Source organism: Amphimedon queenslandica, unplaced genomic scaffold (genome assembly GCF_000090795.2).
Source record: "Amphimedon queenslandica unplaced genomic scaffold, v1.1 AMPQUscaffold_13438, whole genome shotgun sequence".
NCBI lineage: Eukaryota > Metazoa > Porifera > Demospongiae > Haplosclerida > Niphatidae > Amphimedon > Amphimedon queenslandica.
Genome location: NW_003546326.1, coordinates 23,406 through 50,436, shown reverse-complemented (window position 1 = coordinate 50,436; position 27,031 = coordinate 23,406). Strand labels below are relative to the sequence as shown.

Genomic DNA, 27,031 nt, shown 5'->3' with positions numbered 1-27,031 from the left:
AGGGATGAGTGTCACGTATTATTATATTCATCAAAGCAGTTCCTGAATGACATGGACACAGGCTGTGGTGTGTTTGTAATAGTCATTGGTTATTGGATGCATTCTGATGTATTCTGATTTACAATGGCCTTGGCACTGATGTCATCTCAAATCTGCTTAAATCATAACATTACCCAATGCATCCACTTACGCAGCATTGCTCACATGAAAGCCAATGCTATTCAAAGTATCTCGTCTGAGCCATGTTTCTTTAGCTCAGACGTATTTATTGGTTATACGATGCCTGCCTTGAACATGCACACGCGTACAGTAGTATAGTAAAGGGTTCACATGTTAACGCACTCAAGCTCATTTATACATTTACTCCCTGTTGGTTGGTAACTATGGGCTATCAATACTTGCATGCACTCTCTTCTCTATAATAACTGATGTAATTAAAGTGTACTTTCCTCCTTGAGTGCTTAGAGCTATGTAGTATTGTTACTACCGGGACTATTTGTGGTCTCTCTGTGTGCATATATGTATGCATGTGTGTGTCCCTTGTAACTGATTGTTATAATACATGTACACACATATTTCCCCCTCCTCTCTCTCTCTCTCTCTATTTCTTGATTCTCCCCTCACTATAGCAAAAAAGATACCCATTCTATTGTTCACTGGTAACTTAGAGGGCGAGATGACAAAGTGGGAGAGACTCCAGCTGAATCCATTTATGTACAGGTAGTGCTGTGAACTTTAAGTGAATCTAATGAATTGTTTTGACAATCTGTAGTTGACCTTTTAATAGCCATTATATACCTTATTTGGCATTTTTGATTATTCGTGCTTTCCAACAGTTAATTGCCTTCCCTCTCCTTTTCTCTTAATTTAATTTCTCTAGTAAGGAGACGCTACTCTATAAAGATTATCTGAAACATTTTCTGGAGACTGACTCTGGTGGAAGAAACTTCTCTTTTTTCCTGTACAAATCAGATAAAGTCGGAGGGCAAGACGACTTGTCAGAAACAGAAAGTGAAAAGGCAAAAGTTGAACTCATGAAGGTAAGAGAGAGAGAGAGAGAGACAGGGAGGGAAAGAGAAAGAGAAAGAGATGAGGTGTGAAGGTAGATATAAGAAGAACGTTGTCTAAGCCGTTAAATGTAAACAATCGTTTTTATTTCCAAGTAACATAGATGAGTGTCTACTGGGTGGGTATTTGCGTCTATATTTTTTCCTGTCATCACTCAATTTGATATGGATATTTGAGGGCGGATCAGGATGTCTATCTTAATTCCTGTTCCTCTACTCAACCTGATTATGTTATTGTTGATTACACAAAGGGGAAGCACAATGTTTACCCTATACTCAATACTCATCACAGTATTACACACACACACTCTCTCTCTCAATCATAAGTTTGAGCTACATGAACTTTTTTAATGCATACATTAATAAATAACTGTTTTCTTGGCTCCTAAAAGACTCTTATTTTTACAGATCAATGATCCTAGGTTAATTATTAACATTCTCTGCTCCCTCTAGAACGATTATCGTGGTTTTGTCAAGTCAATATTCCTGGAATCATTAGATTTCCTAGTCTCCTCTGCCAGGGATGGAAAAATATGTGAGTGTCCTTGGACTGCAATAATTATGCACAATAACAGACACAATGAACCATAGTAGTGCCCTACAGTTCAAAAGTTCAAAGAATCTTTTGAATGGCTGCAACAATATTCACGACCTACTAATTGACCGCGGATACCATAGCAACGCTAACTGATCTGTAATGAGATTCATTGCCTACGTCACGGATCAGGCCTTTCTGATCGATTACATAACTTTGTGTAACTTGTGGTTCGTGTTTTGCACGCCTTGTTTGCATATCTGTGCAAACTATACACACCTGCTGATGTAGTCCAAAGGTCACTACACACTTACAATGTATGCAAAAGCCTTGTGCATGCAAGACAACAAGATGCTATGGGAGTTAGCAGAGATAATTTAGACAATAAAGGGAATCAGATTGCAACAAACACACAATTGAGATTGCAAACTTTTATGGTCGCCTTGCCAAGATTAAAGAATAAGGAGCTATAGGCTTTAGGGAGTATTGATAAACATTGCAACTGCAGCAGGGCCACATTTTGCAGCTGCATGCTTATAATATTAATTTTATTATATATAATAAGTCCCAGTCTCTTTGTTGATGTTATCAGTTCAATCTGCCTCCCTATTCTTGCCCAAGGTCCTACTCTTATCATGTCTCATGTTATAATGAACATACTTCCATATGAATACTATAGCCATGCATGCTTAACTTATACTTTGTTGTGCAGTTAAGATTTTTTAAATGTCAGCCATTATGTAATGCACATACATTATATGGCTTATGCTTGGAGTGCAGCCGTGCCCGTTTCTTTGTAATATGATGTGTCTATAGGGTTCATCACACAGGACAAAGTGTGTGTGAATGGGTTATTTTGTAATCTGACTCTCTTTGATTAGTTGCTTACATTCCTCTGATGCTTTGAGTGTTTAGTCTCTCAATCATTTATGGTAGCTAGCGTGAGCCTTAGGCTACTGGGGGTTGTAACTAAGCTATAATAATAATAATAATAATAAAATAATATAAATAATAATAACAATAATAATGATAATAATAATAAATTATAATAATTCTTTTTCATCCCGCACACAACAATTCAATAAGTGGAATTGCGTTTCTTCTAGTAAATGTGGTTGCCGAATGATTTGAGTGGGAAAGGTGTGTTGTTGCCTCTGTATTAGTGGTTTCTGACCTCAAACTGTGGTCTGAAGATAAGGTCAATAGATGTAGTAGGCTAATGGGAGGAGGAGGAGGAGGAACAACCCATTTGTGATTTGCTGAGTTGTAGTGCAGGGTTTGTTTATTCATGTTTAGTGGATTACCATGGAAGCAGCAGGGCGGGTATTATTAATAGGACTATAATGATATTACCCTCTGGTTCCTACTGAACACACACACACACACACATCTACTCATACACTCTGCATTACTATTGCTGTTTTTACTGGGAGAGTACTCTAATTGCTGCATAGTAATAGCATTAATAATGTTGTTGATGATAACCAAAGCATTAAATAAAGCGTTTATACTACTGCAGAGTCACGTATTGTATTGTAGCAGTTCAGCATGAGTCTAAACACCTGTAAACATACAAATTATTGTTGTCTAGGAGTGTGTCTGAGTAGAGAGTAAATATGTAGCATAGTGTGTTAGGTTGAATTATGTGCTAAAAGTTGATCTGTTATTATATGCCTTATGCAAATAACAATGACCTCTCTGTCCCAGTTTAGAGAGGAGAGAGGTAGGAGAGAGAAAGAGAGATGTACTATGAAAACTATGATATGGGCAACACATTTTTTACCGAGTAACCTTTTCTCCTATAAGTATAGACTGAATTGAACCTAGCTATGTGTGTCAGTTCGTAATAATGCTATTCTCCAAATTGTGTAGTGTAATGCTTGCATGAAGAGGTGTATCGGTCAGCTATTAGTAGAAGCCTTCCATGAATTGATAAAAGAAGCATATGACATGACAGACATGTAAACACAAGGCTGCCCCTTTTCTCCCCCTACTATGATACAGTCTATCCCCCATCTCTCACACTCCCCAATGGGATCAGTGGATTATAGGATTAGCAAGCAATGTTTACATCCTCTTTATTACATTAGCTCTTTGTGAAGTGAAGGAGAGAGAGGGAGGATTGTGAAACTAGACAAAACAATGGGAGAGTCCCAGTCTCTGGCCTGCACGGGCCCAGTTTCAAATTGACTATAGCTCATGCAGACCACCCTCTTAATCTTGTTATTGTTATTCTTCGTTTGCATGACTACATCAATTACTCTACATGCTTGCTGTACTTTTCATGCACGAAGCATAACACATGAGAGCCATTAAGGGAGTAATTGCTAGAGATTGCGTGCGCATTGCGCTGGCGGTGTTATTTCGAAGACTCAATTGTTTGTCTGTTGTTTTAACCTTTAAAATAAACAGAAAGGACTTTTGGAAGCATTAATTATAAATTCTGCTTCATTCATAAACTATTGTGTACAAAGAATAAAAAACATTCTCTTCTCTGTTTTCCCTCTTTCACTCTCCCTTCTCTCTCTCTCTCTCTCTCCCTCTCTAAGTTGTCTGGGGGTTTGATAAAAAAGCTGCTGCTGTTTTACGCTCAATGGATCAACAGTCATCTCTCTCAAGCATGAACTCTGATAGAGGACCCACTGAAGAGGTACAGTACCACTACTGTATGTGTATATATATTATAATAATTTTATTTTGTTGCTAGGAATTGGTGACATACGATAGAGTTGCTGGTTTCATATGTGAAAATATCTTGAATGGACACAATGGGCCGGTCCAAGCACTGGTAGCTGTTGAGAACTCCAGCAGCACTAAACATATCTGTCTGGTATGCATGAGAGCTAACACATATCTCTCTTCTTCCTCTTTCTTTGCTTTTCGTTTCCCTTATCTCTTCTTTTTATGTCATTAATCTAGCTGTTTTCTTTCCTTCCCCTTCTCAGATATCTGCCGGTTGGGATTTATCCTTATGCATATGGCTACTCCAGGAAGGAAAGTAAGTTACAATAATAATAATAACAAACATGAGTATAGACATGACTGTCATCCCCCTCCACTTTTTACCTCAGCTTATCACCCACTAGTGATACTGACACTGGTTGCTTATCATGATAATGTAGTTCTTAATTATAATTGATAATTAACCCTGGGGTACTTTTCCACAGCATGACATGTGTATATCCTTTATCTGATCTTGTTGATGTTGTTAGTGATATTGTATTTCATGAACTTTTGGTAACAGTGTCAGGTTTATTTAAATAGAGTCTAAGGTTTAACATAATAATAATAATTAAGTTTAGAGTGTTACGTGATCAATTTTCATTACTATCGGCATTATTATAACATTATCATCATCATCATTATTATTAATTTTGTTGTTGTTATTATTATTATTTATCATTTTTATTGTGATAGACTTGCCGTTCAAATAAAGGACTGTATACCAGAGACAGATAGAGATCACTATGATCTCATCATTACTGATATTGCTTTCAATACTATCAAGTTAGTAAACAGTAACAATATACCAACACTCACTCAATCTCTCATTGTGTTCATGATTTTTTTTGTCCACAGTGACACATTTGCATTCTCTGCTTCCAATGGAAATGCTTATTTGTGGAGTTTCTCACTTAAGAGAACTGAAGTGAAGTTATTGGCTACTCTACGCAACCACACAGACGAGGTGACACAGGTTAGCTTTGAATGTTTCTATGTATACACAATCAGTTAGTGAGTGCATGTGTCACGTATGTGTCAAGGAATGTCATTGATATTTACATACATAACACGATATTGGTATTGTATTGATATGTACATCACAGGTGTGTTGGAACCCTTGCAATCAGAAGTGGGTCACTGGATCTGATGATAGTACCATATGTATATGGGTGAGTTCTATCCCCCCCCTCTCTCTCCCTTTCTCCCTCTCCTTCCTCTCATATCAAAGCATTCCATATTCTTTTATCTTCTTTGTTGATATGCTATGACTTTATGTTGTGACATTATGTACAAGCTTATGACACATTGAATGAGTTCCTGGAAGGATATGTTATTAATCGCATTGATGACTTTGCCCTCTGCCTCTCTCCTTCCTCTCATAGTGTCTCTGTGGTATGTATGCTTGTTCCGTAACCACAGAACACTATTCTCAAAGAGCAGCTGCTCCATATATTATGTAATACAGACTTCTCTCTCTCACACACAAGTGTGTTTCAGAGCAGGTGTTTAAGACAAAGCATGAGGTGTTTCTGTACCACAATTAAGTTGTTCTTGCATAATATCTGGTCTCTTTTACTTAATATTATTTTTATGTGATATTAATTTGTGGCGGGCTATACAAACAAGCTTAATTCTCTGATTGTCATTGATCATTATCTGTTACTAGCCTACTATCATCTTTATCATTATAATTTGGAGAGATGTTTATACATATGATACTAGCATACATTTTTATCATCTGGTGGAGCTATAGTTTTTTAAATTATTATAAAATGATTATATTGATTAAAAAATCTACACATAAATTCTTTAACCACCTACATTGTTCTCTTCTTATTGCATGGGCTATAGCCTTTGCTTCTTTTCAGAAATTGGCTCATGTTTAAAAATGCTCATAACTCAAAAAATATTTGTCAGAATCAGCTCAAACTTTCTACATAGCATAAATACATCAATGTGTATCAGAAAATGTAATAAAATTTGAGGGTCATTTTGGAGCTATTTTTTGGAAAAAACCATGGACTATAGCCTTGGGTATATTTCAAAATTTAGCCGTTTTCTTAAAATGACCGTAACTTAAAAAATTTAAGTTGAAATCAGCTCAAACTTTCTACTTAGTATAAGGACATTAATGTGCATCAAAAAATATAATAAAAATTAGGAGTGATTTTGGAGCCATTTTTGGAAAAAAACCATGGGCTATAGTACAGGACATTTTTCAGAAATTGGAACTTTTATAAAAATGACCATAACTCGAAAACTTTAAGTCAAAATCAGCTCGAGCTTTCACATAGCATAAGGACATCAATATGTATCAGAAAAATTAGCATATTTTTACTTATTATATTAATTTTTTATTTATTTATTTTCAATACAGTCCTCTGATGGATCACAATGTGAGAATACACTAGCAACACGAGGCCCAGTCTCCGTGGTATGTATTGACACTGAATATAATCTACTGATTGTGGGAGTCAAGGAATTAATAAAGTATAAATTTATCATGCATATGTATATATATATATATAGCCACATTTACACTACGCCCTTAAAGCGGTTTGGAACCGGTTTAGAAATAAATCAGTTTATGTGTGGACAATCAAACCAGTTTAAGTACTGAAGCAGTTGTATTATGTATGCAATGTATGTTATGTGTGGACACAATTAAGCTGGTTCCTGAACCGCTTTGATCCAAACTGGTTTGTAGTGTAAACGGGGCTTATGAGACTGTTATATCATACTGTTATACTAGTTAATAATGTATCCATCATTGTACCAGAGTGAATTGTGTATACTGTTTATCAGCAAATGTTGAACTCCCCTCTCTCCCTATAAACTCAATATCCTGTCACCCTATACATGTGTGGTTATGACCTATTGAACTGCATGTCTGCCCTTTCTCACAGCAGCTCATCAATTGCATTACTTTCAATGGAATTATATGTACCATAGCCCCTGCCTCCTATACAGGGCATCCAGTTACCTAATACTCCTACTATGTATAATATTCCTATTTGCTACTTATTTTGGCTTGCCAATGACCTTTAGTGAATCCTTATGTCTGGAGCATGTTTACTTAGACTACAGGGAAGGGCTTACCGGCTTATAAACACATGCATTGGCACTCCCTTCTATTGTGGTAGCCTACCTAGCCTTTCAGAGATCCCTAATATCACAAAATCTATTTTCAAATGCAGCCTTATAAAATTTCGCACAGCCACTATGTCTATTGTGAAATTGATTTTATTATTCAATAGAGTGTACAACGAGAAACTGGATGTGGTGCAAGTCTATCACGGGCACACTGCAGTGATCCAGAGTATAATAGTAGTCCCTGAACTGTCTCAGGTACAGGACGCTTTTAACGCTTTAAATCTTCTCTCTATTATTAAAAATACAATCAATATTTCTCTCCCTCTCTTTTTTTAATTCTTTATCTCCCGTGTTCTTTTCACTCCCTCTCTCTCTCTCTCTCTTTCTCTCCATCCCTAGTACATATCGGCCAGTCAGGATAACACTATGCGTATTTGGAACTCATTCAAGCCAAAGGAAGTCTCAAAGAAACTAAGACGCGAGAGCAGTGACCTCAGTTCTACTGCTACTGATCAGCTAGCATACGACACTGATGATGATGATGACGATGAGCCTTCTTCTCATTAACACAGTCTAATAAGGTCAGACATGTTTTTACATGCATGAACTCTGTGCTTGATTATATAATAATTATAAAGTAGAAACATGCTTAAGTAAAACATGCATATATGGTATTCATATTTGGGTCCAATCATTAAGCATACACTTACTGCAGTAACGTATAGTATCTATCAATGACCTACAGCAAGCAGATATTCATAGCTCATAGCGTGTGCATTTACAATGTATTGCATGTATAAAGTAGCGTGCGCATGTACCACATGTAATGTCTATAATTGCGTAATTGCATGGACTATGAACTCAATGGAATTTCTCTGTACTGCACTGCAGTACTCTCCCTCCCCGCCTTTAGACTGCCTTGTGGTTAATCTCAAGAGTTCAAGACCTTCACGGTTTATTTAATTTCTATTATTTGTATTTGTATTTCCACCACACAGTAGCCGACAGTTATAAATGATTTTTTTTGCACAGCATCACTTATTTTATTTTAATTCTCTCTCTCACTTGAGCAACAACAGATCACTATAGTAATATCTCTATTTTAACTCCATTAATTTTATTTGGCATTATACATTAATTTCTTTGTTATTGTTAACAATTAAGTCATGTGTTCATGTAACTTTATTAATATTTCTTGTTAGATTATTTATTTTATTAGAAGATAAAATTAAGGTTTCTCTAATTATGTTGATCATGTTAAAGTTTGATGATGTTACGGGTAGGTTACTATATACTATTCAGCAGCTGCCTACTGATCCATTCACTCCTCCAGCTGTCAGAGTAAAGGACAGAGTGATATCAGACTATCAGTCCTTGTACTTTATACCTTCTGGTCTCCTTTCCTTTTATCATGGTCAAGTCCTTTTTATTGCCAAGGAAAGGATTGAGAGAGAAGTGGAACTTCTGGATACTATTATTTATCTATGGTTCTATATATAATTGTAATTGACCCTCTAACTATAGGTCTTGTTCCAATAGTGATCAATAGATCAAATATGAACCAATTAATTCAAGTGTGTGATATCATCTCATACCAGGCCACTCTAAAGTCACATAATTATATACTACACGCAGTCATTGAATAGAGATTTATCCAGCAATCAGTGTTGCACCAAATTTAAAAAAATTCTAAAAATTCTATTTTTTGACACCTTGTTAGCACTTCATTGTGTAACTGGAGGTGTAAACAAGCTTGTAATTTATGTGAACAAGTTTGAGCTCTAAGGTCACATATACTACAGTCATTGAGTGGAGATTTATACAGCAACTAATTTTAAAAATTTCTTTTAAAAAAATCTATTTTTTGACATTTTGTTAGCAGCTCATTGTGTAATTTGAGGTGTAGACAGGCTTGTAATTTATGTGAATAAGCTTGTAATTTGGTATAGGCTATTCTGGACTAGCACTTTGTTAATTGCATGAATGTATGTATGTGACAATAATCTGATGCATCCTAATTAATGCTGTATCATTTTCATTTGGTTCTTAATTATTATGCAACACATACTGATAGCTAATGAAATTGAAAACTGATTAAACAGCTTTTGTCAAAATGAAAGTGCTGACCACTGCCTGTCCCCCCTCTCTCTCTTACCAAGAAACCTTGGAAGAAAGGGAGAGGAGGAGGGCAGAGGAGAGAGCACTTATTCCAAGAAATGATAACATGTGATCAACACACACACACAAAGAGGCAAGCACTTATTGATTGATTGATAATACTAGCATTAGGAATGAGATCATGCATGGCCATACATTGCATCACAGAGTACATTCATAATGAATTACATCATACACAAAATATACATCATCATTAGGTTATTATTATTATTATTATTATTATTATTATTAAATATCAACAAAATTATATTCATTACTATCATTATTATTAGTATCATTATAGTTCTGACTGAGTGTATATAAGTGTGTGTGTGTGTGTCTGTGGATGTTTGTTAGCGATCGACTTCACCAAATACAATATCTTGAGTACCTGCACATAAATGAATAAGGCATTAACATGAAACCTCATTTAAAGACTAACCAATGATAGCTACAACATCAGCCAACATGTGGCCCTTACTCATCATATGGAGTCCAGCCTATTAGAAGGTAGTGAGTGTTTATGCACTAATTGTAATAATTATAATAATTACCAAATGATAGAATCCTGGTGCTCTGATCTTGCATCTATAAGGTTTACTGGAACCATCAGACACCAAATATACACCAAATTCACCCTGAGAAAGAAAGAAAGAAGGAGGAAAAACAGAAAAATCAAAGCCATGAATAATAATAATATTAGTAATAATAATAAGTATATTAATAATAATTTAACTGGTCACTATATTTTAATAATTAATGTATGTCTTAGTGTAGGCCTTGGTTTTTTTCTGTTGTATAATAATAATAATTATAATAATAATAATAATAATAATAATAATAATTGCTTACTTTAGGTGCTTCAATGGCAGTATAGGTAGAACCAGGTGGTACGTTGTATCCTTCAGTAAACAGTTTAAAGTGATGAATCAAAGCCTCCATTGAATCCTATGAAATAGAGACTCAACCAACACGCCTTCTTGTAAACCACACCTACCTTCATCTCCGCTCTTTTGGGCGGGGTTATCTTAGCATCGTCAACCTTTACCTCTCCCTCAGGCATTTGGTTCATGCACTGTAGAATGATCCTTAGACTCTGTCTCATTTCCTCCATGCGACAGAGATATCGATCATAGCAATCACCATTGGGACCGATGGGGACATCAAAATCGACCTCATCATAAGCATCGTATGGTTGGACCTTCCTTAGATCCCACTTGACACCAGAACCTCTTAACATTACACCACTGGGGAGAGAGAGAGGGGGGAGGGAGAGAGGGAGGGAGGGAGAGAGGGGGAAGAGATAGAGAGAGGGAGGGAGGGAGAGAGAGAGAGAGGGACGGGGAGAGAGAGAGAGAGAGAGAGTTGAAATTAAGCTGATTCTTTGCATGATAATTAAATTTGTAAATTAATTAAAATTTAGCCAACAGCCTTATGTACTATAGCCCATGGTATTTCATCAAAAATAGCGAAGAGAGGTTTTTTACATTTCCTGGTGCATATACATGTACATGTACATGTTCTTATCTTGTGTAAAAATGATACAGAAACTATAATCGATAGTACACTGGTCATAATCTCTACAGTCACATTCCATTCAGTTTCCTGTGATGCGAATGCTATAAAGGAAATCGTGACATACTTCCTTCCTCCAACATGTAAATGTACATGGAGGCATCACTATAAGCTACTGGTGTATACAAACCTTACGTTACAAGAACTGGTAATTACATCATGTGTGACATACAAAGTACACGTACACTCATACATGTACATGTACATGCGTTCACATAATAAACGAATCACATGTACACCCTCCACACGTGTGTCTGTTTACTATGCACACTCTAGCATCAGTTATATCATCAATTGATGTTGTCAGTGTTTTTGTTATGAGAAGTGACAAAAGGGAATAGCCATGGACACAAGGGGAAGAGAATAAATTTTTGCTGATAAGGAGTATTTTGATAAGGAGTATTTTGATAAGGATCACATGTATTATACTCATAAGTGAGGTCTTTACCTGAAGCCATAGTCCAGTGCTGTCTGTACAGGCACCACGCCTATATCTACCACTCTCTGCTTCCATATTCTGTTATTAGTTAATAACTAGGAGAAAGGAAAAGAGAGAGAGAGCGAGTGAGAGTGAGAGAGTTTGTGTAGCATTTTAAATAAAAAAGAGCAGACGTTCAAAAGTATACTAACCTCCTCCACCTCGTCAAGACGAACAGAAAAATTCGAAATGAAATCATAAATATCGTCCATCAGTCCGAGAGGAAGATCCTGAGCCACGCCTCCAGGACGAACGTATGCTGCATGCAACCGAGCGCCCGAAACCCTCTCGTAGAACTCCATCATCTAAAAAGAGAACCGATGAGCCTTAGGTATATTATGCATCTTTCTATACTTTTTCTCTTTCCTCAAAAAGCCACAGGAAAGGAGTATTGGCTCCAACATCAAGGATATGACTGGTGACTGACATTATGTGGTTGAGTATTCTGGTGATCTCTCCAAACATGGTGCGTATGTACTTGGCTCTTTTTGGAACCTCTATGCCAAGGAGATTCTCAACGGCAAGAGAGAAGCACTGCTCATTGCACATCATTGATACGTAATCCAGTCTGTCAAAGTATGGCAGAGCCTAGAAAGAGAGAGAGCGAGAGAGAGAGAGAGGTAGAGAGAGAGAGAGCGAGAGAGAGAGGGGGGAGAGAGAGAGAGGGGGGAGAAAGGGAGAGAGAGAGAGAGGGAGAGGGAAGGAGAGAGAGAGAGAGGGAGAGGGAAGGAGAGAGAGAGGGGAGAAAGTGTGGTAGGAAAAGAGTAACAGTGGGAAAGGGAAAGGCCAAAAGTACACAAGGAAAGGTGAGCCAAATCCAATAAAGGAAAAGAGACAGAGAGTAGCAAACAACTCAAAGGTCAACCTCATTATAGTAAACTTATTGTTATCAAAAGTCAGAGTGCAACTACATGTACATGTACATGTATATACAATGCATTTTTTATTCTACTGTATGTGTTTACTTGAAGATACGTCTTGTATTCAATCAATTTCTCTGTCCCTCTGTGTAGCAAACCAATGTGAGGATCACACTTTACTACAGTCTATCAAACAAAAATAATAACAAATAAGCAAAATTAAAATACATGTATTATTAATAACAAATAAACAAATAGCCCTAATTTTATTTAAATATTATTAATATAAAATAGGTACTGTCATAATGAAGTTCTTACTTCTCCGCTGAGTTCCATGACTAGACGAAGTACCCCATGGGCAGCAGGATGCTGGGGACCAAAATTCATTGTCAGATTAGTGATTGGTTTCGTTGGGACAAAGTCTAATTAATGAAAGGGTGGAGTTAATCAAATAGCATGGAGACCCTGTACTATAGTACAGGGACTTTAAAAATTCAGTAAAAATCTAATTTTGATTAGAATCAGTTCAAACTTGATGTACATTGTACAACCCGATAGTTCCACTGTCACGAAATCCGTGACAAGCAAAAACCCATTAGTTCCACTGTCACGAAATCCGTGACAAGCAAAAACCCATTAGTTCCACTGTCACGAAATCCGTGACAAGCAAAAACCCATTAGTTCCATTGTCACGAAATCCATGACAAGCAAAAACCCATTGGTTCCAATGTCACGAAATCTGTGACAAGCAAAAACCCATTGGTTTCATTGTCACAAAATCCGTGACAAGCAAAAACCCATTAGTTCCACTGTCACGAAATCCGTGACAAGAAAAAACCCATTGGTTCCATTGTCACGAAATCTGTGACAAGCAAAAACCCATTAGTTCCATTGTCACGAAATCCGTGACAAGTAAAAAACCCATTGGTTCCATTGTCACGAAATCCGTGACAAGCAAAAACCCATTAGTTCCATTGTCACGAAATCCGTGACAAGCAAAAACCCATTAGTTCCACTGTCACGAAATCCGTGACAAGAAAAAACCCATTGGTTCCATTGTCACGAAATCTGTGACAAGCAAAAACCCATTAGTTCCATTGTCACGAAATCCGTGACAAGTAAAAAACCCATTGGTTCCATTGTCACGAAATCCGTGACAAGCAAAAACCCATTAGTTCCATTGTCACGAAATCCGTGACAAGTAAAAAACCCATTGGTTCCATTGTCACGAAATCCGTGACAAGCAAAAACCCATTAGTTCCACTGTCACGAAATCCGTGACAAGCAAAAACCCATTAGTTCCATTGTCACGAAATCTGTGACAAGCAAAAACCCATTGATTCCATTGTCACTATAAATCCAAAACTTTTGCCAGATTTTTGAGCAACTTCAAAAATTTGTAATTTGATCCAAATTTGATCCGGATCAGTTTAAACTTTCTACACAACATGAAAACATGTATATGTATCAGAAAAAATTATTAAAATCCAAAATTCTCTCCTAGTCATTTTTGGCGAAATTTGGCCAGCGACCCTGTACTATAGTACAGGGACTTTCGCCCAATTTTTGAGTAACTTTAAAAATTCATAACAAATCCAATTTTGATCGGAATCAGCTCAAACTTTCTACACAACATAAGAACATGTATATGTATCATAAAATATTATAAAAATGCAGAATTCTCTCCTAGTCAATTTTGGCAAAATTTGGCCAGCGACCCTGTACTATAGTACAGGGACTTTCGCCCAATTTTTGAGTAACTTTAAAAATTCATAACAAATCCAATTTTGATCGGAATCAGCTCAAACTTTCTACACAACATAAGAACATGTATATGTATCATAAAATATTATAAAAATGCAGAATTCTCTCCTAGTCAATTTTGGCAAAATTTGGCCAGCGACCCTGTACTATAGTACAGGGACTTTCGCCCAATTTTTGAGTAACTTTAAAAATTCATAACAAATCCAGTTTTGATCGGAATCAGCTCAAACTTTCTACACAACATAAAAACATGTATATGCATAAGAAAAAATTTTTAAAATGAAGAATTCTCTCGAAGCCATTTTTGACAAAATACCCTAGGGGTACTATCATTATCATGGTTTTTGGCCAAACTTTGGAGTAATTTTAAAAATTTCTATAATACATGCACATGCATAAACTTTCTATACAATATATGTATACATAACATTTCTTGCTGACTTAACATACAAGCAGATGCTATGCTGGAAATGCTTCTTGGTGAGCACAATTAGCTTATTTTTATTTGCGCCATGTACATGTACATATTTTCCAGTATTATTAATATTATTTTAAAAAATGAATACACATAAATTAAACAGCAATTCAGTATTATTGAGGCATACTTGTGACGTCCCATATAGCAGAGTCTTCGTTAGGATAAAGAACGTTCCCAGCCCAGTCATTTAGTTTACCAGGTAGTTTTACTGGCTCCAATTCCTTCAGTGTCTCGTAGTTTATTTCTGGTCCTTTTCGATATAAGGAGAATCTGAAACGACACAAAATTTAACATAACAAGCAACCAGGGTCTTTAAATACTTTCTAGCTCCAGATAGACCTCGCAATAAGAGAGAGGATTGCTGAAGAAGACGTCTACTGCAAGTTGTTGCGGCCGCCATTTTGATTGTTGTTCAATAGGCGGGGCTAACCGGCCGTTAGCTAGTGGGTGTGGTCTTAATTAAATTTTAATCAATTAGGTGGGAATTAATGCAACGTGCCTCGTGCATGTGTAGAGTCGCTTGACTGAGAGAAAAGGGAAAAGCAAGCTCACAAGCCGTCGCCAGGGAGTCTAGAGATTGCAGAAAGGGTTTTAAATTCGTGTGAGTTTGGATATTGTCATTTTTTAAAAATATTGCTTTACGCAACTGCCTATAATATATAATTTTGCTTTTATGATGGACCTTGTAAACTACAGCTTGTTATTGGCTATTGTACATGCATGTCAGCAACGCCTACTACAAGCAAGGAAAAGAAAACCCTGCAGTTATTTTTAATTTCCTTAAATCACCAGTGCACGTGTGAGTGGTCTAAATCTAATTGTCATAAATATTGCATTATTCGTTTTAATTAGTATCTGGTGTTGATTGCATAGACCATTATATTGGGTGTGCATACTGTCTGTGTTATTTTAATGGGATAGTCTCATGGTTTACTTGAAACTGTATTCTGTTGCATTTTGCATGCATTACTGCAACAAGCTATGATCATTTGTACAGTTTTGCAGGAGAGGTCTAATGGCAGAAGGGCCTGCTAACTGCTCCATACCTTTGTATCGGAAGAGGAAAGCTCCAGATCATCTAGCTAGTCCTTATACAGCTGCAAAGCATCTTGAATTATCGCCTAGCCCAGCTCCTGACTCAACCCTTAGTCCTAACCAACCTGTCGAGAATTATGTCGATCCAATTGAAGAATTGAAGTCGCTGGAAGAAGACATGAGCAACTTCCGTCGTTTCAGTGGACGGAGCAAAAAGCAGACCAATTTCTTTTGTCCCATTGCACCTGCTAGTTTTCATAGGAGGCGCAGCAATAGCGCTACCAATGCAGCTGTTCGAGCTTTGAAATTTCCTTCGTCGACAAGCCCAGTGGACTCAGGAGGACCTGCTGGGATTGCAGCTAGTGAAGAGAAGAAGGAAAGTATTGACAATGGAGAGGGTGAGGATAAAGTGGTCGCTGCTATGGAGATAGCCACTGGGGAAGAAGTTGAGATAAACAAACCACAAAAACCTCAAGTGAGTTTAAGAGGTTATACCTAAGACGCCACATGTATTTAATCAATGCCATTTTATGCAGCAGCAGACAGTTCCACAAGAGATCAAGAAGCTGCCCATTGGGTCATTGATATGGGGCAAGCTCCCAGGGTATGAATGGTGGCCTGGCTGCATTATAAGCTTTGACAAGAAGAAGCTGATTGAAGTAGTGAAAGATGAAGATGATGATGATGAGGACACAGAGGAGGACGAAGAAGAGAAAGAGGAAGATGGGGGTGAGTCTGTTTGGGTCAAGTGGTATGGTGACAATCAACTATCTCAGGTTAGAAAAGAAATTTAATTTTTTGACCTCGTTTTAACTTTAATTTTTAGATCTCATTTAAAAAGATATTCCCTTTTGGCAGCAACTTTCTGGAATTTTTCTCTCCCAATAAATTAAGGGGACTTTATAAGAAAGCAGTAGTCAATTCATTGAAGGTACATATGCATGGAATATGGCCTAGCTCAAAAATTAACAATTGAAATTTAAGAGAGAAACCACAAGCGTATTTTCTAAGATTTTATGAACCATTTATTATTAATAGGAAGCTGCAAGGCGTTGTTCAAAGGATATCGGTTGCACACTTGATGAAAGGAAGCCATCTTGGATATTTCATTCCTCTCAGTTTCAAGTCTTCCTTGATGAAAGAAAAGCACTCAATAATTTGACACAAGAGGAGGCAATTGAAGCAACTCCGGAGAAAATTGAACAAGGAGAGGTACTAACATTGCAAATGATAAGAGTGGGATCTCTTATAATCAAAACTTATGCTCGCCTTTAGAAAAGTCCAGTGTATTCTCCCGATTCTTCTTTTCCTAATCTCCAACAAGAAGAGAGCAGCATCTTCACTCAAATTGAATCAGATCAAGAGTCTGACAGTTCTCCTGCTAATGGTGTCAAAGAGAAGGGAGGTGGAAGAGGAGCTAAAAAGACCAAGACTGGACAGTTTCTTCTCTCACTGATGGAAAAGGATCTCCTCCAGTGGGCACTAACAGGGTTCCTACCTACCGGCCCTGATGGATTTCGACCACGTCCAGGTAAAAAGTTTTTATATAACTCAAGCTGTTTTAAAATTTTTTATATGTATTAAAGAGCATTTGATTGATATTAAGATGTTTCCTTTTGGTGAGAGTCCTGCCCCTGGTAATCAGTTCATAATTAAAAGGAATGAGCTGCCAATGGAGAGGGGGAGAGCAGTAATTGATCACGACTATGACAAGAAACCAGAGAATAAGTTAGTACTCCTGCAACAGAGAAACAAAGGTTAGATTTGAATCATTTGATGCATGAGTAAATGACATTAATTTTTTGCTTTTTTCTTTCCATTTTTCAGCTCAGTTTGAATTGATAAAATTGGGGCAGCTAGCAATTGAAAGTAAAGGAACAAAAGATTATTACTGACTCTTTTCTCTTCCATAGACATCTGTATTGCATGTGGCAGTGTTAATATATCTGCACAGCATCCTTTGTTTTATGGTGGGCTCTGTAAGCACTGCAAAGTAAGCAAGCAACCACATTTATATGTTTGAAATAACTATAATTTTTTTATAGGAGACATTCATGGAATGTGCTTATATGTTTGACGAAGATGGGTCACAGGTAGAAATTTTGAAATAGTTTTTTTGTAATTTTATTTTTTCTTAGATGTACTGTACTATATGCTCAGGTGGCAGTCAAGTCTTCATGTGTGACACTCCAAACTGTTCAAAGTGAGTTGACCAAGTATCTGTAGTAGCTGGATCCTCCACTTTTAGAGTTTACTGCAATCCTTGCATTGAGAAGCTCTGTGGACCAGAAGAAAGAATGAAAGTATAAAACTTTTTCCTTCCTAAAATAAGAAATAATATTTTTAAAAACACGTTTAGGTTCAAGATGCAACAGAGTGGCAGTGCTACATGTGCTCTGGAGAGATGAATGGTCTACTAAGGAAGAGGGAAGACTGGGATAAGAGACTCCATGATCTCTTTGTCACTGACATTGAGACTGAGTTTGTTAGTACATAATGTTAAAAATTAGTCCAAGTATCTATTTGATTTTTTTCCCATAGGAGCCACCAAAATTCTTTCCTCCAATTCCAGCAGAGATGAGGAAACCAATGCGAGTGTTGGGTCTGTTTGATGGAATAGGAACAGGTTAACTTTATATGCTTTACTGTCACAATTGGAATGAAAGCCTCTTCAATAGGTTTGTTGGTATTGAAGGAGCTTGGCATCAATGTTGAAGTGTACATTGCCTCTGAGATTGATCCTGATGCAATCAAGGTGAGAGTCTATAGTTATAATAACATTATAATGTCACATGATCAGGTCTCACGTATAAAGCATCCAGAGATTATTCACGTAGGAGCAATTGAACAAGTGACAGAGAAAGAGGTAGCAATTATTAGTCTTTATCATGTGACTGTCGTGGTCATATGTGTGTGTGTAGGTAAGGAGTTGGGGTCCTTTTGATCTTGTGTTTGGCGGTAGCCCTTGCAATGATCTCTCAATAGTCAATCCAGCAAGAAAAGGAATTTATGGTCAGTGAGAGAAAGAGAGGATCATAATATGATTGTGCTCATTTTAGATGGAACTGGCAAGTTGTTCTTTGAGTTTTTCCGTATCCTCAGTTATGCCAAACCACAGCCACAAGATGAGAGACCATTCTTTTGGCTTTACGAGAACGTAGTATCAATGAGGGCTCCAGACAAGAAAATAATATCAAGATTCCTACAGGTACTGTATGGAGTATACAGATAATGTTGCTGTTTATTATTATGTTTGTAGTGTAATCCTGTTGTTGTTGATGCTAGAGATATTTCTGCTGCTCACAGAGCTCGTTTCTTCTGGGGTAACCTCCCAGGAATGAATAGGTACAGAGTGAGAGGGTGAGACAGTCAAATGTCTCTTCTCTCTTCCATAGACCAGCTGTTCCTTTACCTGGTGACCGCCTCACATTGCAAGACTGCTTAGAACCAAACTGCTTTAGGCACGCACAAGTATACAGCTAGTATTACTTTATAGTTGATTGATCTTTATTGCTAGTTTACTAAGTTGCGTACAATCACCACAAAAATGAATTCAATCAAGCAAACAAAGAGAGCCATATTTCCTGTTCGTGTTTTTAGTGGTGGCATGTTTGATATCACTGGAGAGGGAGAGGAGGAGGAGGGAGACGTCCTTTGGTGCACTGAAATGGAAAGGTTCACTAAACTTTTTTAATTGTTTACATTTTCTTGTTGTTGTTTATAAAGGTTGTTTGGTTTTCCTGACCATTATACAGACGTAGCTAATCTTGGGCGATCCGGAAGACAGAAGTTGTTAGGAAAGGCATGGTCTGTACCAGTAATAAGGCATTTACTATCACCACTGAAGGTAACAATAGACATTGTAATACTTTTAGTATAATTGACTCATTATGCCCCCTCTTTCTCTCTCTCTCAGGATTATTTCAAGTCTGATACGACTGGTGTGCCTTCTTCCCTCAAACAGACCCACATACCCATTACTCCTGTTTCCATAACAACAGCTCCTCCTGCTCCGGTTCTGCCAGTCATTGCCCCGCCCCCTAAGTACCTCAGCCCTGAGCCAGAGACTGTCATTGTTATCATGAAAACCGACGAAATGGACTAGTCGCCGTAACGCGCCCACTTATTGCGCTATAAGATACTTCTCTCATTTATTCCCTTAACCACCAGTACAATACTTTTTTGTTTATTTTTGCTTATCACTTAATTTGAGTTGACGCCATTTATCAATATTCATTTATCATTATTCTCATTTAATCTATTATTAATTCATGAACTAGTAATGACCGCTAATGATTATGATAAATGTCTGTCCTCTTTGTCCTTTTCTCCCACTAAAGAGGAGGGTCCTGTTTCCATAGAAACTCTTCGTTGTACCCTGGAGACGAGAAGCAGTTGGAGGAACAGGTATACACTAAGAGTGTTCCCCAATCAATGGAAGACTGAGATGGGCTGGAGTCCAACTTGAGATAATACAGTAACTGTGGCATAATCTGAAAAGAAATTAAAAAGAAGATAGTAGCTATTGGTTTAATCTGATGTGTATTCTTGCAGGGTTTCCCACAGGATTTTGGCATAGTCCTCATGCAGCTTCTTGTCAGTGGATTGTTACGTTGTCAGTGGATTGTTACGTTGCTCAAAAAGTTAAGACCCAGTAGTAGTAGTAGTAGTAGTAGTAGTAGTACAGGGAATTTTGACAAAAAATCACAAGGAGAGAATTCTCCATTTTTAAATTTTATTCTGATACATATACATGTTCTCATGCTGTGTATCAACTTTGAACTGGTTCTGAACAAATTTGGATTTTTTATGAATTTTTAAAGCTGCTCAAAAATCAGGCCAAAGTCCCTGTACTATAAGGCCAAAGTCCCTGTACTATAGTACAGGGTTGTTGGTCAAATTTCATCAAAAATGGCTAGAAAAGAATTCCCTATTTTAATAATTTTTTCTGATACATATACATGTTCTCAGGTTGTGTATTAACTTTGAACTGATTCTGATCAAATTTGGAGTATTTATAAATTTTAAAAGTTGCTCCAAATTGCTATAATACTGTTTTTAGCTCATGAAGCATGCTGTTTACCTCCATTAGCATGCTTTGTGGAAAACCCTGATTTGTTGTGGTAAATTGTATAAGAGAAGCATAGAATTACCTGAAACTCAAACTGTCTTGGAGACTGGCATTTGTTACATGTTGGTACTGACGATGGTGACTGAGAAGGATCACCAGATATCAGCAAAGGATCACCGCCTGGTTGAAAACGTATTACCTACAATACAATAGAGAATCAATAACCAATCAACAGTGATCATAAAACAATCAATCATTGATATAATGTGATCTGGGTGACCTGATCAGGCTCAATGGAGACCCTCTGCTTGAATTTACTAAAGGTTTTATCTTCACTTTTCGGCATCTTTAAATCCTCAAAATCCTTGCAACCTTCCTCTGGCAACTTGGACTTGCTGTATTGTTCAGAACTTACATAATTCTCATATGCAGCCATTCTGAGAAAAGGAATCATCACAAAGGCACTATATGGATTCTTCTCACCGTTCCTCTTCACTAGGAATAGTATAATTTGGCTCAGTTTCCGTAACAATCTCATACTCTGCCAATAATATCCCACTGACCATTGAAGCCTTGGCCACTTCATCAATCTCCTTACCTAAAATAGATAAAATAGAATATTTCAATAATAATAAGTGATAATGAGTGTTTCTGTTAAGTGAATGAGCATGCTAACAAGCAAACATAACGAAGTAAACACTCATCTATTATTAATAACAGTGAAATTACCGTTTTTAAAGTCTTTACAATCAGCTTTGTGATTTATCTTCCAATCCAGTAGCTGATGATACCGGGAGCAATAATGAACCTTGCGACACTGCCCACATTTATTAGGAGCAGGGCAACCACATAGGCCACACAACGGAGACGGGTTAGATAAAGAATAAGAATCCTCATCCTTGACTGGGAGCAAGTCACGAGTAGACTCCGCCCCCTCTTCGCTCGGATAATAGGGATTCCCCCGGGGGAGATTACATCTTAGAACCCTGAACGGCAAGAGCGAGGACTTTTCCTTGTGACAGTCGGGATCTGTGCACATAAAAACAAAGAGACTACGGTGATAGGTCTCGGGGTGGTCAGACAAAGGAGCGTACATCTGTAGGAGGAGGAGACAAGGTTTCTGACAAATGAGGCATTCCAATTGTTTGGTGGTTGGAAGGTGGACGGGGTCCAGCCAGACGGGCATACCACCAACTTTACTGGGGAAGTAGTTGCTGCTCGTTTGGCTTGAGACGGAAGACGAAACACAGCTGGGTTGCTCCTCTAGGAAACCGAGCTCCACTTCGCTCTCCATCTTGACGGCCATTTTGAGAGCACGTGTTTGGGATAAACGATCTACCGTGTTTCTCCGGATATGGGCTGGCTGTTTTTAACGATATTCATGCTTCAAGATCACGTGATTAGCAAACAAACATGGCGCAGAAGCTTGTTTCTTTTGGCACGAAATTGGCCACTTCTTCCAGCCGCCTCGTCTTCAAATCACTTGAAAAGAGTCAAGGTAACTCTTAAAATACCCAATGTACATTAGAAGAGGCTTTAAAATAAAAGCATGATGGAGATTCTCTCTTTATTTCTCTCTATCACCCTCTCTCTCTCTTTCTTTTTCAGACCTAGCCAATAGATCGCGTCCCCATTTAAAGAAGTTTTGGAGTCTTGCTAGAGTTGAGTTAGATCCTCCTCGTCCGTCCCAATGGCCCGAGATACAACGAGGGCTTGCAAAAGTAGCACATACAGCAAGAACAGGTGAAATAATAGAACATAGCAATACATTAACAATTATAGTCAATGTGCATGCATTTTTATTATTAATAATAAATTTTGCATTCTTGCATGCATCATTTAATATTAGGTATAATGTTTTAATGTTTCTCCTCTCTCCACAGGTGCTTTCCTTAATAAGCCAATGAAGGAGGTTGTACAGCAAAGTCTCGTAGGGTTTGATATTTTCTGTTGGTTTATTGTCGGGGAGATGATAGGACGATGGAGTATCATAGGATACAACGTTTAGGCCATTCAACAAAACACGTTACTCTATTATTAATTAATTATGTAGCTCTCATTATGTATTAAATTAATAACTAATAATTAGCAATTATTATTATTGTGATTACAAAGTACAATTTCTCGACTGCCCAGCAGTGCAAGGTGATGTCTAGAGATGTTTATTTAAGTGTCAAAAGCTTGCAAGAGTATTGTATAAAATGCTTGAATGTCAGAGAAGCTGTTATAAAGTGGAGCAGGTGCTATCCTCATCATGGGAGAACGACAATCAATCTGAAATAATTATAATAATTATTATTAGAAAATATGTACATGTATATGCAGTACAGGGACTTTGGTCTGGTTTTTGAGCAAATTAAAAAATTCGTATAAAATCCAATTTTGATCAGAATCAGCTCAAACTTTTAAGCAACATGTATATGCATCAAAAAAATTTATAAAAATGAAGAATTCTCACCAAGTGATTTTTGGCAAAATTTGGCCTGAGAAACTCAGTGATTTACGGTCTATGCTTTTGAACAGGCTTTTATATTACTAGACAGCTGCTACTTACCATGACTCCTCTCTCCTTCACAAATTTTGTTATATCTTCGAGAGGACATGAGAACTTGACTGATAATTGACACCCTCTCTCGCTGACATTCCTTGAAGTCACTATAGTCACATGACCTATAAGGCATGTGACATGATATGCAAGTTTTAAGGCGTTCACTTACTGCTAAGATTCTCTTCTATCAGTAATTCAAGATATCCTGTTAGTATGCGTGATTTTATGCATAACTCAGCCATTGATGTCTTCTTGAATATCTAGAAATAAAGAGAAACTAGTATTATACTAAGTTACTGATAAATTTAATCTTTATTGCAACCAGTCCAATAAAACAACTACAATATAGCTACAGCATTTACTTACTTCCATGCTAGCAATCATCCCCATAATAGAAAGTGTAGGCGGATTTGATATTTTAAAACCATCGGCTCCAGGGGCCAGCTGTATCTCTGCAAAAAAATATACAAACACTTGACTCAATCAACTTAATCAAACACTAACTTCTCTTCATGTCCATTCTAGTATCACTGCTATGTGCCCACCAGCCTACAAATCTGAAAAAAATTAAAGTATCAGTATAAATATGGTACCACATACCTTGGTCTGTCAAAATCATATGCATGTTTTTCATGTACAAAGAAACCCGCCAGGCAACCAGGCCCTGAATTCATATATTTATATGAGCACCAGGCTGCCACGTCGACGCCCCATTCGTGTAGACTCATTTCAATATTTCCGGCAGCATGTGCTAAATCAAATCCTACATAGCAACCCTACAATTTATGAATATGCATAATTTAAAATAAATAATAAATATTATTGTCTACTTTTGCATGTCCAGCCTCAGTGATTGATTTCATGTCAAAAACATGCCCAGTGGAAAAATGTATTCCTAATAATTAAATAATAACTAGTTAATAACTACTGGTGGAACCTGGTAGCCATATTAGCGCTATACTTTCCCCATGCTCTTCAATCACATTCAGTATGTCTTCATTCCTCCATATGGATTCACCCTAAATAATTAATATTTTATTATTGCAACCAATAGCTAAAAGGAAAATGTTTTTTCCACTCACTTCTCTGGGTTTAATATATATTGCTGCCTCTTTTGGATCATAGCCATGGAAGTTAAGTTGTGACTCTACCACAAACTAAAAGAAAAGAGATAAAACTGAAGGATGTTTTGGTTCTTATAGCATTAGCATGGAGTTTATAATCAAATTATTATTTCTTACATGATCAGAAGGAAAAGCATCTTTCTCCATAAGGATCTTATAGCGTTGAGGAGTTGGGGAATAGAACGATACCTGTGACCATGTGACAGTCATGTGACAATTGTGACTGCACTTACCATAGCTAGATGACAGTTCACTGATAATGTATTCATAACTACTGTTTCAATGGGTTTCGCTCCTAGTAGTAGTAGTAGTAGTAGTAGTAGTAGTAGTATAGGTAATATTTAAAATTTAGTAGTTGTCAACTTTATGAATATTTTTTACCAACAATCCTTGCATTTTCATCTTTAACAAAATCATCTATTGAGTACCAGTCGTAGGTCCCATCCATATGACCATACAATCCTCTTTAAAAAAGAAACAAAAAATGAATAGTGTTAAATAATTTCTAAATATAAATGTTAATTGTATCCTAATTGTGTTAATTGTATTTTTACTTTTTCCCCCATTTATCCATTTCAATAGATAGAAGTTCTTTGGCATTTTTTGGTTGTAGTCCTAACGAGTTTCCAACCAAATAAATACACTCAGCAGACAAATCAAGGCCTACATAAGGTACAGTTAATATAATGATAGTTGTTCTTGGTTTTATACCATCAGCTTTTGCTCTTCCTTCCAGTAGCTCTCCAATTTTTGGTATGTTAAACTCTTCTCTTAATTTTTTCAACTGATCCCGTGAGTCAAGAGCTACAGCAAACTGAGGATCAGACAATGAGAGGCCTAGCTGGCTCGACAGGTCCTTCAGGTAACCATGAATCTCTTCCCTTGTCCTAAGATCCGGTAACTCTGCAGACGACATGATGATACTGCTATACCATACCACGCCTTCTTTTCACACATTGTCACACCTTCAATTGCGTGGGAGGGCTCAGTAATGGGTGTTTCTTTGTTTGTTGTTATAATACTTTGCCAAGTTTGCTTTTCTGGTAAGTTCTAATTTTGAGATTAAAAATTTAAATTATTTTAGGTACAAATATATCATTCATTATTGTACCAGTGACGCAATATGTATATGTCAATGATACTGTGACATTTGAATGTGCTACTAATCTGACTCAATGTGTTCCCTTTTTTGTGACTTATCCATCAGTTAATGGTTCAGTATTATCCTCTGCTGGAATGGCATCACTCACCCTAACAGCAACAAGTGAAGAAAATGGTACAGAAGTTACCTGTAGAGTACATTTCCTCAATGGAGCAACATTTACTACTGAACCAGCATATCTATATGTACAAGGTCAGTATAATGTTGATCAATAAAGTGACTTCAATCATTTATTTAGTTTGCATTATTGTTACACTTTTACATTTGCATCAGCTAGTCAACTGAACAATTTTTTGCTATCATTCCCAGGTCTACCTGATAGTGTCAGTGATTTAACAGGATATCAGTTAGATTCTTGTTGTATGTTTATCAGTTGGTTTCCTCCATTCACACTACCAGGACTAACAGTACAGTATATAATCAGTGTAGGAACTGATCAACAGTACCTTAATGACTCTATCACTAACTACACTTACTGTCCAATGAACCCAACCAATAAACAATATCTGTTTAACATTACAACTACTAATAAAGCTCGAGATGGATCTACTAGTAACATAACTGTTGGATTTCAATCAACAAGTAAGTAATTATACTTATTGAGAGCCTAAAGTGATTATTCTATACAGTAGATGTACAGTTATATGTAACTGATAAGGAAAGAGGGAATGTAAATTGGACTTTTCATTTCATTGTATCTGTAAGTTCCCTAATGAGATTAATCATAGCCAGCTATGATAGCTTTATAGTAATATTAAAAAGTAGTGTTAAATGATGATAGACAGACTATAGTATTATAATGTATTATAGGTAATGTGTAATAAATGTACCATGTATTATATTGTATAGTCTTTATTGTACTTAATAATGATATCCCCCCCCCCATGGTGTGTTTACTGTGTTGTGATTACCTGCTTAAGAAAACATTTTCAGGTTCATCAGTTTTGTACTAATGTACCACCACTAATGAACATTACATTGAAAGGGTGTACTAAGGATAACTGTTATTCAACAACAAATGTATCCATAAGCAATAGTTCTTATAATAACATTTCACTTGTTGTTCAATTTCCATCAAATAAGACACTGAATACTAATGCTACCTTGTACTATCAAAATGGAGTTACAGTTCAAAGCAACACTATAACAATCAGTAAGTAATACACAATTAATACATTATGATATTTACTTATTTTAAGGTACTCATGACCTGAACTTGACATTGATTAATGTTACATCAAATTCTGTTTGTGTTCAGTTTCAGTTTGTCAATGGCAGTACACTTTATATTGATTACATTCACATTATTGATAGTCAAGGCCAGTTTCATTGGGATGACTTCAAACCTTTTAATGATTCA

The 27,031-nt window shown here is 36.8% G+C and overlaps 8 protein-coding genes across 11 annotated transcripts in view; 5 read left to right on the top strand and 3 right to left on the bottom strand.

Annotated features, from left to right (window-relative positions):
* LOC109581446 (nuclear distribution protein nudF 1-like) overlaps positions 1-318 on the top strand; it is a 7,858-nt gene extending 7,540 nt beyond the window's left edge. The window contains exon 13 of the mRNA XM_019995546.1: positions 195-318. Coding sequence (XP_019851105.1) covers positions 195-318 — 124 coding nt within the window. The remainder of the gene's footprint in view (positions 1-194) is intronic.
* A 277-nt stretch (positions 319-595) lies between these two features.
* On the top strand, positions 596-8,677 carry LOC100637832 (transcriptional repressor tup12-like). 3 transcript variants are annotated; one of them, XM_019995558.1, is made up of 13 exons: positions 598-720; positions 881-1,040; positions 1,521-1,602; positions 4,152-4,252; positions 4,310-4,432; positions 4,548-4,600; positions 5,020-5,109; positions 5,182-5,299; positions 5,430-5,495; positions 6,704-6,816; positions 7,584-7,674; positions 7,819-8,000; positions 8,333-8,677. In XM_019995558.1, exons 1-12 carry the CDS (start codon positions 677-679, stop codon positions 7,984-7,986), a joined length of 1,209 nt encoding a protein of 402 aa, XP_019851117.1. In that variant the 5' UTR covers positions 598-676; the 3' UTR covers positions 7,987-8,000; positions 8,333-8,677. The 3 variants fall into 3 exon arrangements, with proteins under 3 accessions (XP_019851118.1, XP_019851117.1, XP_019851116.1); XM_019995557.1 differs by having other exon boundaries at positions 8,311-8,677; XM_019995559.1 differs by lacking the exons at positions 7,584-7,674; positions 8,333-8,677 and having other exon boundaries at positions 596-720; positions 7,819-7,994.
* A 1,056-nt stretch (positions 8,678-9,733) lies between these two features.
* Positions 9,734-15,159, bottom strand: LOC100641631 (NADH-ubiquinone oxidoreductase 49 kDa subunit-like). The gene is made up of 12 exons (XM_003386010.2): positions 15,052-15,159; positions 14,859-15,001; positions 12,808-12,911; positions 12,595-12,675; positions 11,984-12,217; positions 11,782-11,934; positions 11,600-11,685; positions 10,574-10,823; positions 10,429-10,524; positions 10,131-10,214; positions 10,019-10,076; positions 9,734-9,967 (listed from the first exon to the last, which is right to left on the bottom strand). The coding sequence occupies exons 1-12, from the start codon at positions 15,129-15,131 to the stop codon at positions 9,930-9,932; spliced, it is 1,407 nt and encodes a 468-aa protein (XP_003386058.1). The 5' UTR covers positions 15,132-15,159; the 3' UTR covers positions 9,734-9,929.
* A 55-nt stretch (positions 15,160-15,214) lies between these two features.
* LOC100642138 (DNA (cytosine-5)-methyltransferase 3A-like) lies at positions 15,215-20,023 on the top strand. Of its 2 annotated transcripts, none has more exons than XM_019995554.1 (23): positions 15,215-15,332; positions 15,729-16,241; positions 16,306-16,542; positions 16,593-16,697; positions 16,805-16,978; positions 17,042-17,297; positions 17,353-17,523; positions 17,594-17,635; positions 17,680-17,759; positions 17,812-17,859; positions 17,905-17,969; positions 18,015-18,069; positions 18,126-18,251; positions 18,308-18,392; positions 18,445-18,521; positions 18,567-18,632; positions 18,688-18,778; positions 18,826-18,974; positions 19,026-19,111; positions 19,162-19,237; positions 19,284-19,441; positions 19,493-19,613; positions 19,683-20,023. In XM_019995554.1, the coding sequence occupies exons 2-23, from the start codon at positions 15,747-15,749 to the stop codon at positions 19,869-19,871; spliced, it is 2,952 nt and encodes a 983-aa protein (XP_019851113.1). In that variant the 5' UTR covers positions 15,215-15,332; positions 15,729-15,746; the 3' UTR covers positions 19,872-20,023. The 2 variants fall into 2 exon arrangements, with proteins under 2 accessions (XP_019851113.1, XP_003386062.1); XM_003386014.3 differs by having other exon boundaries at positions 16,303-16,542.
* Positions 19,974-22,161, bottom strand: LOC100641886 (programmed cell death protein 2-like). Its single transcript, XM_003386012.2, has 5 exons — positions 21,567-22,161; positions 21,321-21,435; positions 21,118-21,274; positions 20,920-21,036; positions 19,974-20,259 (listed from the first exon to the last, which is right to left on the bottom strand). Exons 1-5 carry the CDS (start codon positions 22,141-22,143, stop codon positions 20,101-20,103), a joined length of 1,125 nt encoding a protein of 374 aa, XP_003386060.1. The 5' UTR covers positions 22,144-22,161; the 3' UTR covers positions 19,974-20,100.
* Positions 22,162-22,223: 62 nt separating this feature from the next.
* On the top strand, positions 22,224-22,983 carry LOC100641123 (ATP synthase subunit g, mitochondrial-like). Its single transcript, XM_003386006.3, has 3 exons — positions 22,224-22,335; positions 22,446-22,580; positions 22,721-22,983. Exons 1-3 carry the CDS (start codon positions 22,251-22,253, stop codon positions 22,843-22,845), a joined length of 345 nt encoding a protein of 114 aa, XP_003386054.1. The 5' UTR covers positions 22,224-22,250; the 3' UTR covers positions 22,846-22,983.
* Positions 22,879-25,476, bottom strand: LOC100642011 (kynureninase-like). Its single transcript, XM_019995555.1, has 14 exons — positions 25,221-25,476; positions 25,064-25,172; positions 24,891-24,973; positions 24,743-24,804; positions 24,627-24,698; positions 24,468-24,542; positions 24,323-24,404; positions 24,216-24,280; positions 23,986-24,161; positions 23,890-23,942; positions 23,752-23,837; positions 23,555-23,645; positions 23,392-23,507; positions 22,879-23,111 (listed from the first exon to the last, which is right to left on the bottom strand). Exons 1-14 carry the CDS (start codon positions 25,423-25,425, stop codon positions 23,004-23,006), a joined length of 1,383 nt encoding a protein of 460 aa, XP_019851114.1. The 5' UTR covers positions 25,426-25,476; the 3' UTR covers positions 22,879-23,003.
* A 24-nt stretch (positions 25,477-25,500) lies between these two features.
* The window catches only part of LOC109581445 (mucin-3A-like), a 23,110-nt gene continuing 21,579 nt past the window's right edge, over positions 25,501-27,031 (top strand). Inside the window, exons 1-3 of the mRNA XM_019995545.1 lie at positions 25,501-25,552; positions 25,594-25,785; positions 26,871-26,917. Coding sequence (XP_019851104.1) covers positions 25,501-25,552; positions 25,594-25,785; positions 26,871-26,917 — 291 coding nt within the window. The remainder of the gene's footprint in view (positions 25,553-25,593; positions 25,786-26,870; positions 26,918-27,031) is intronic.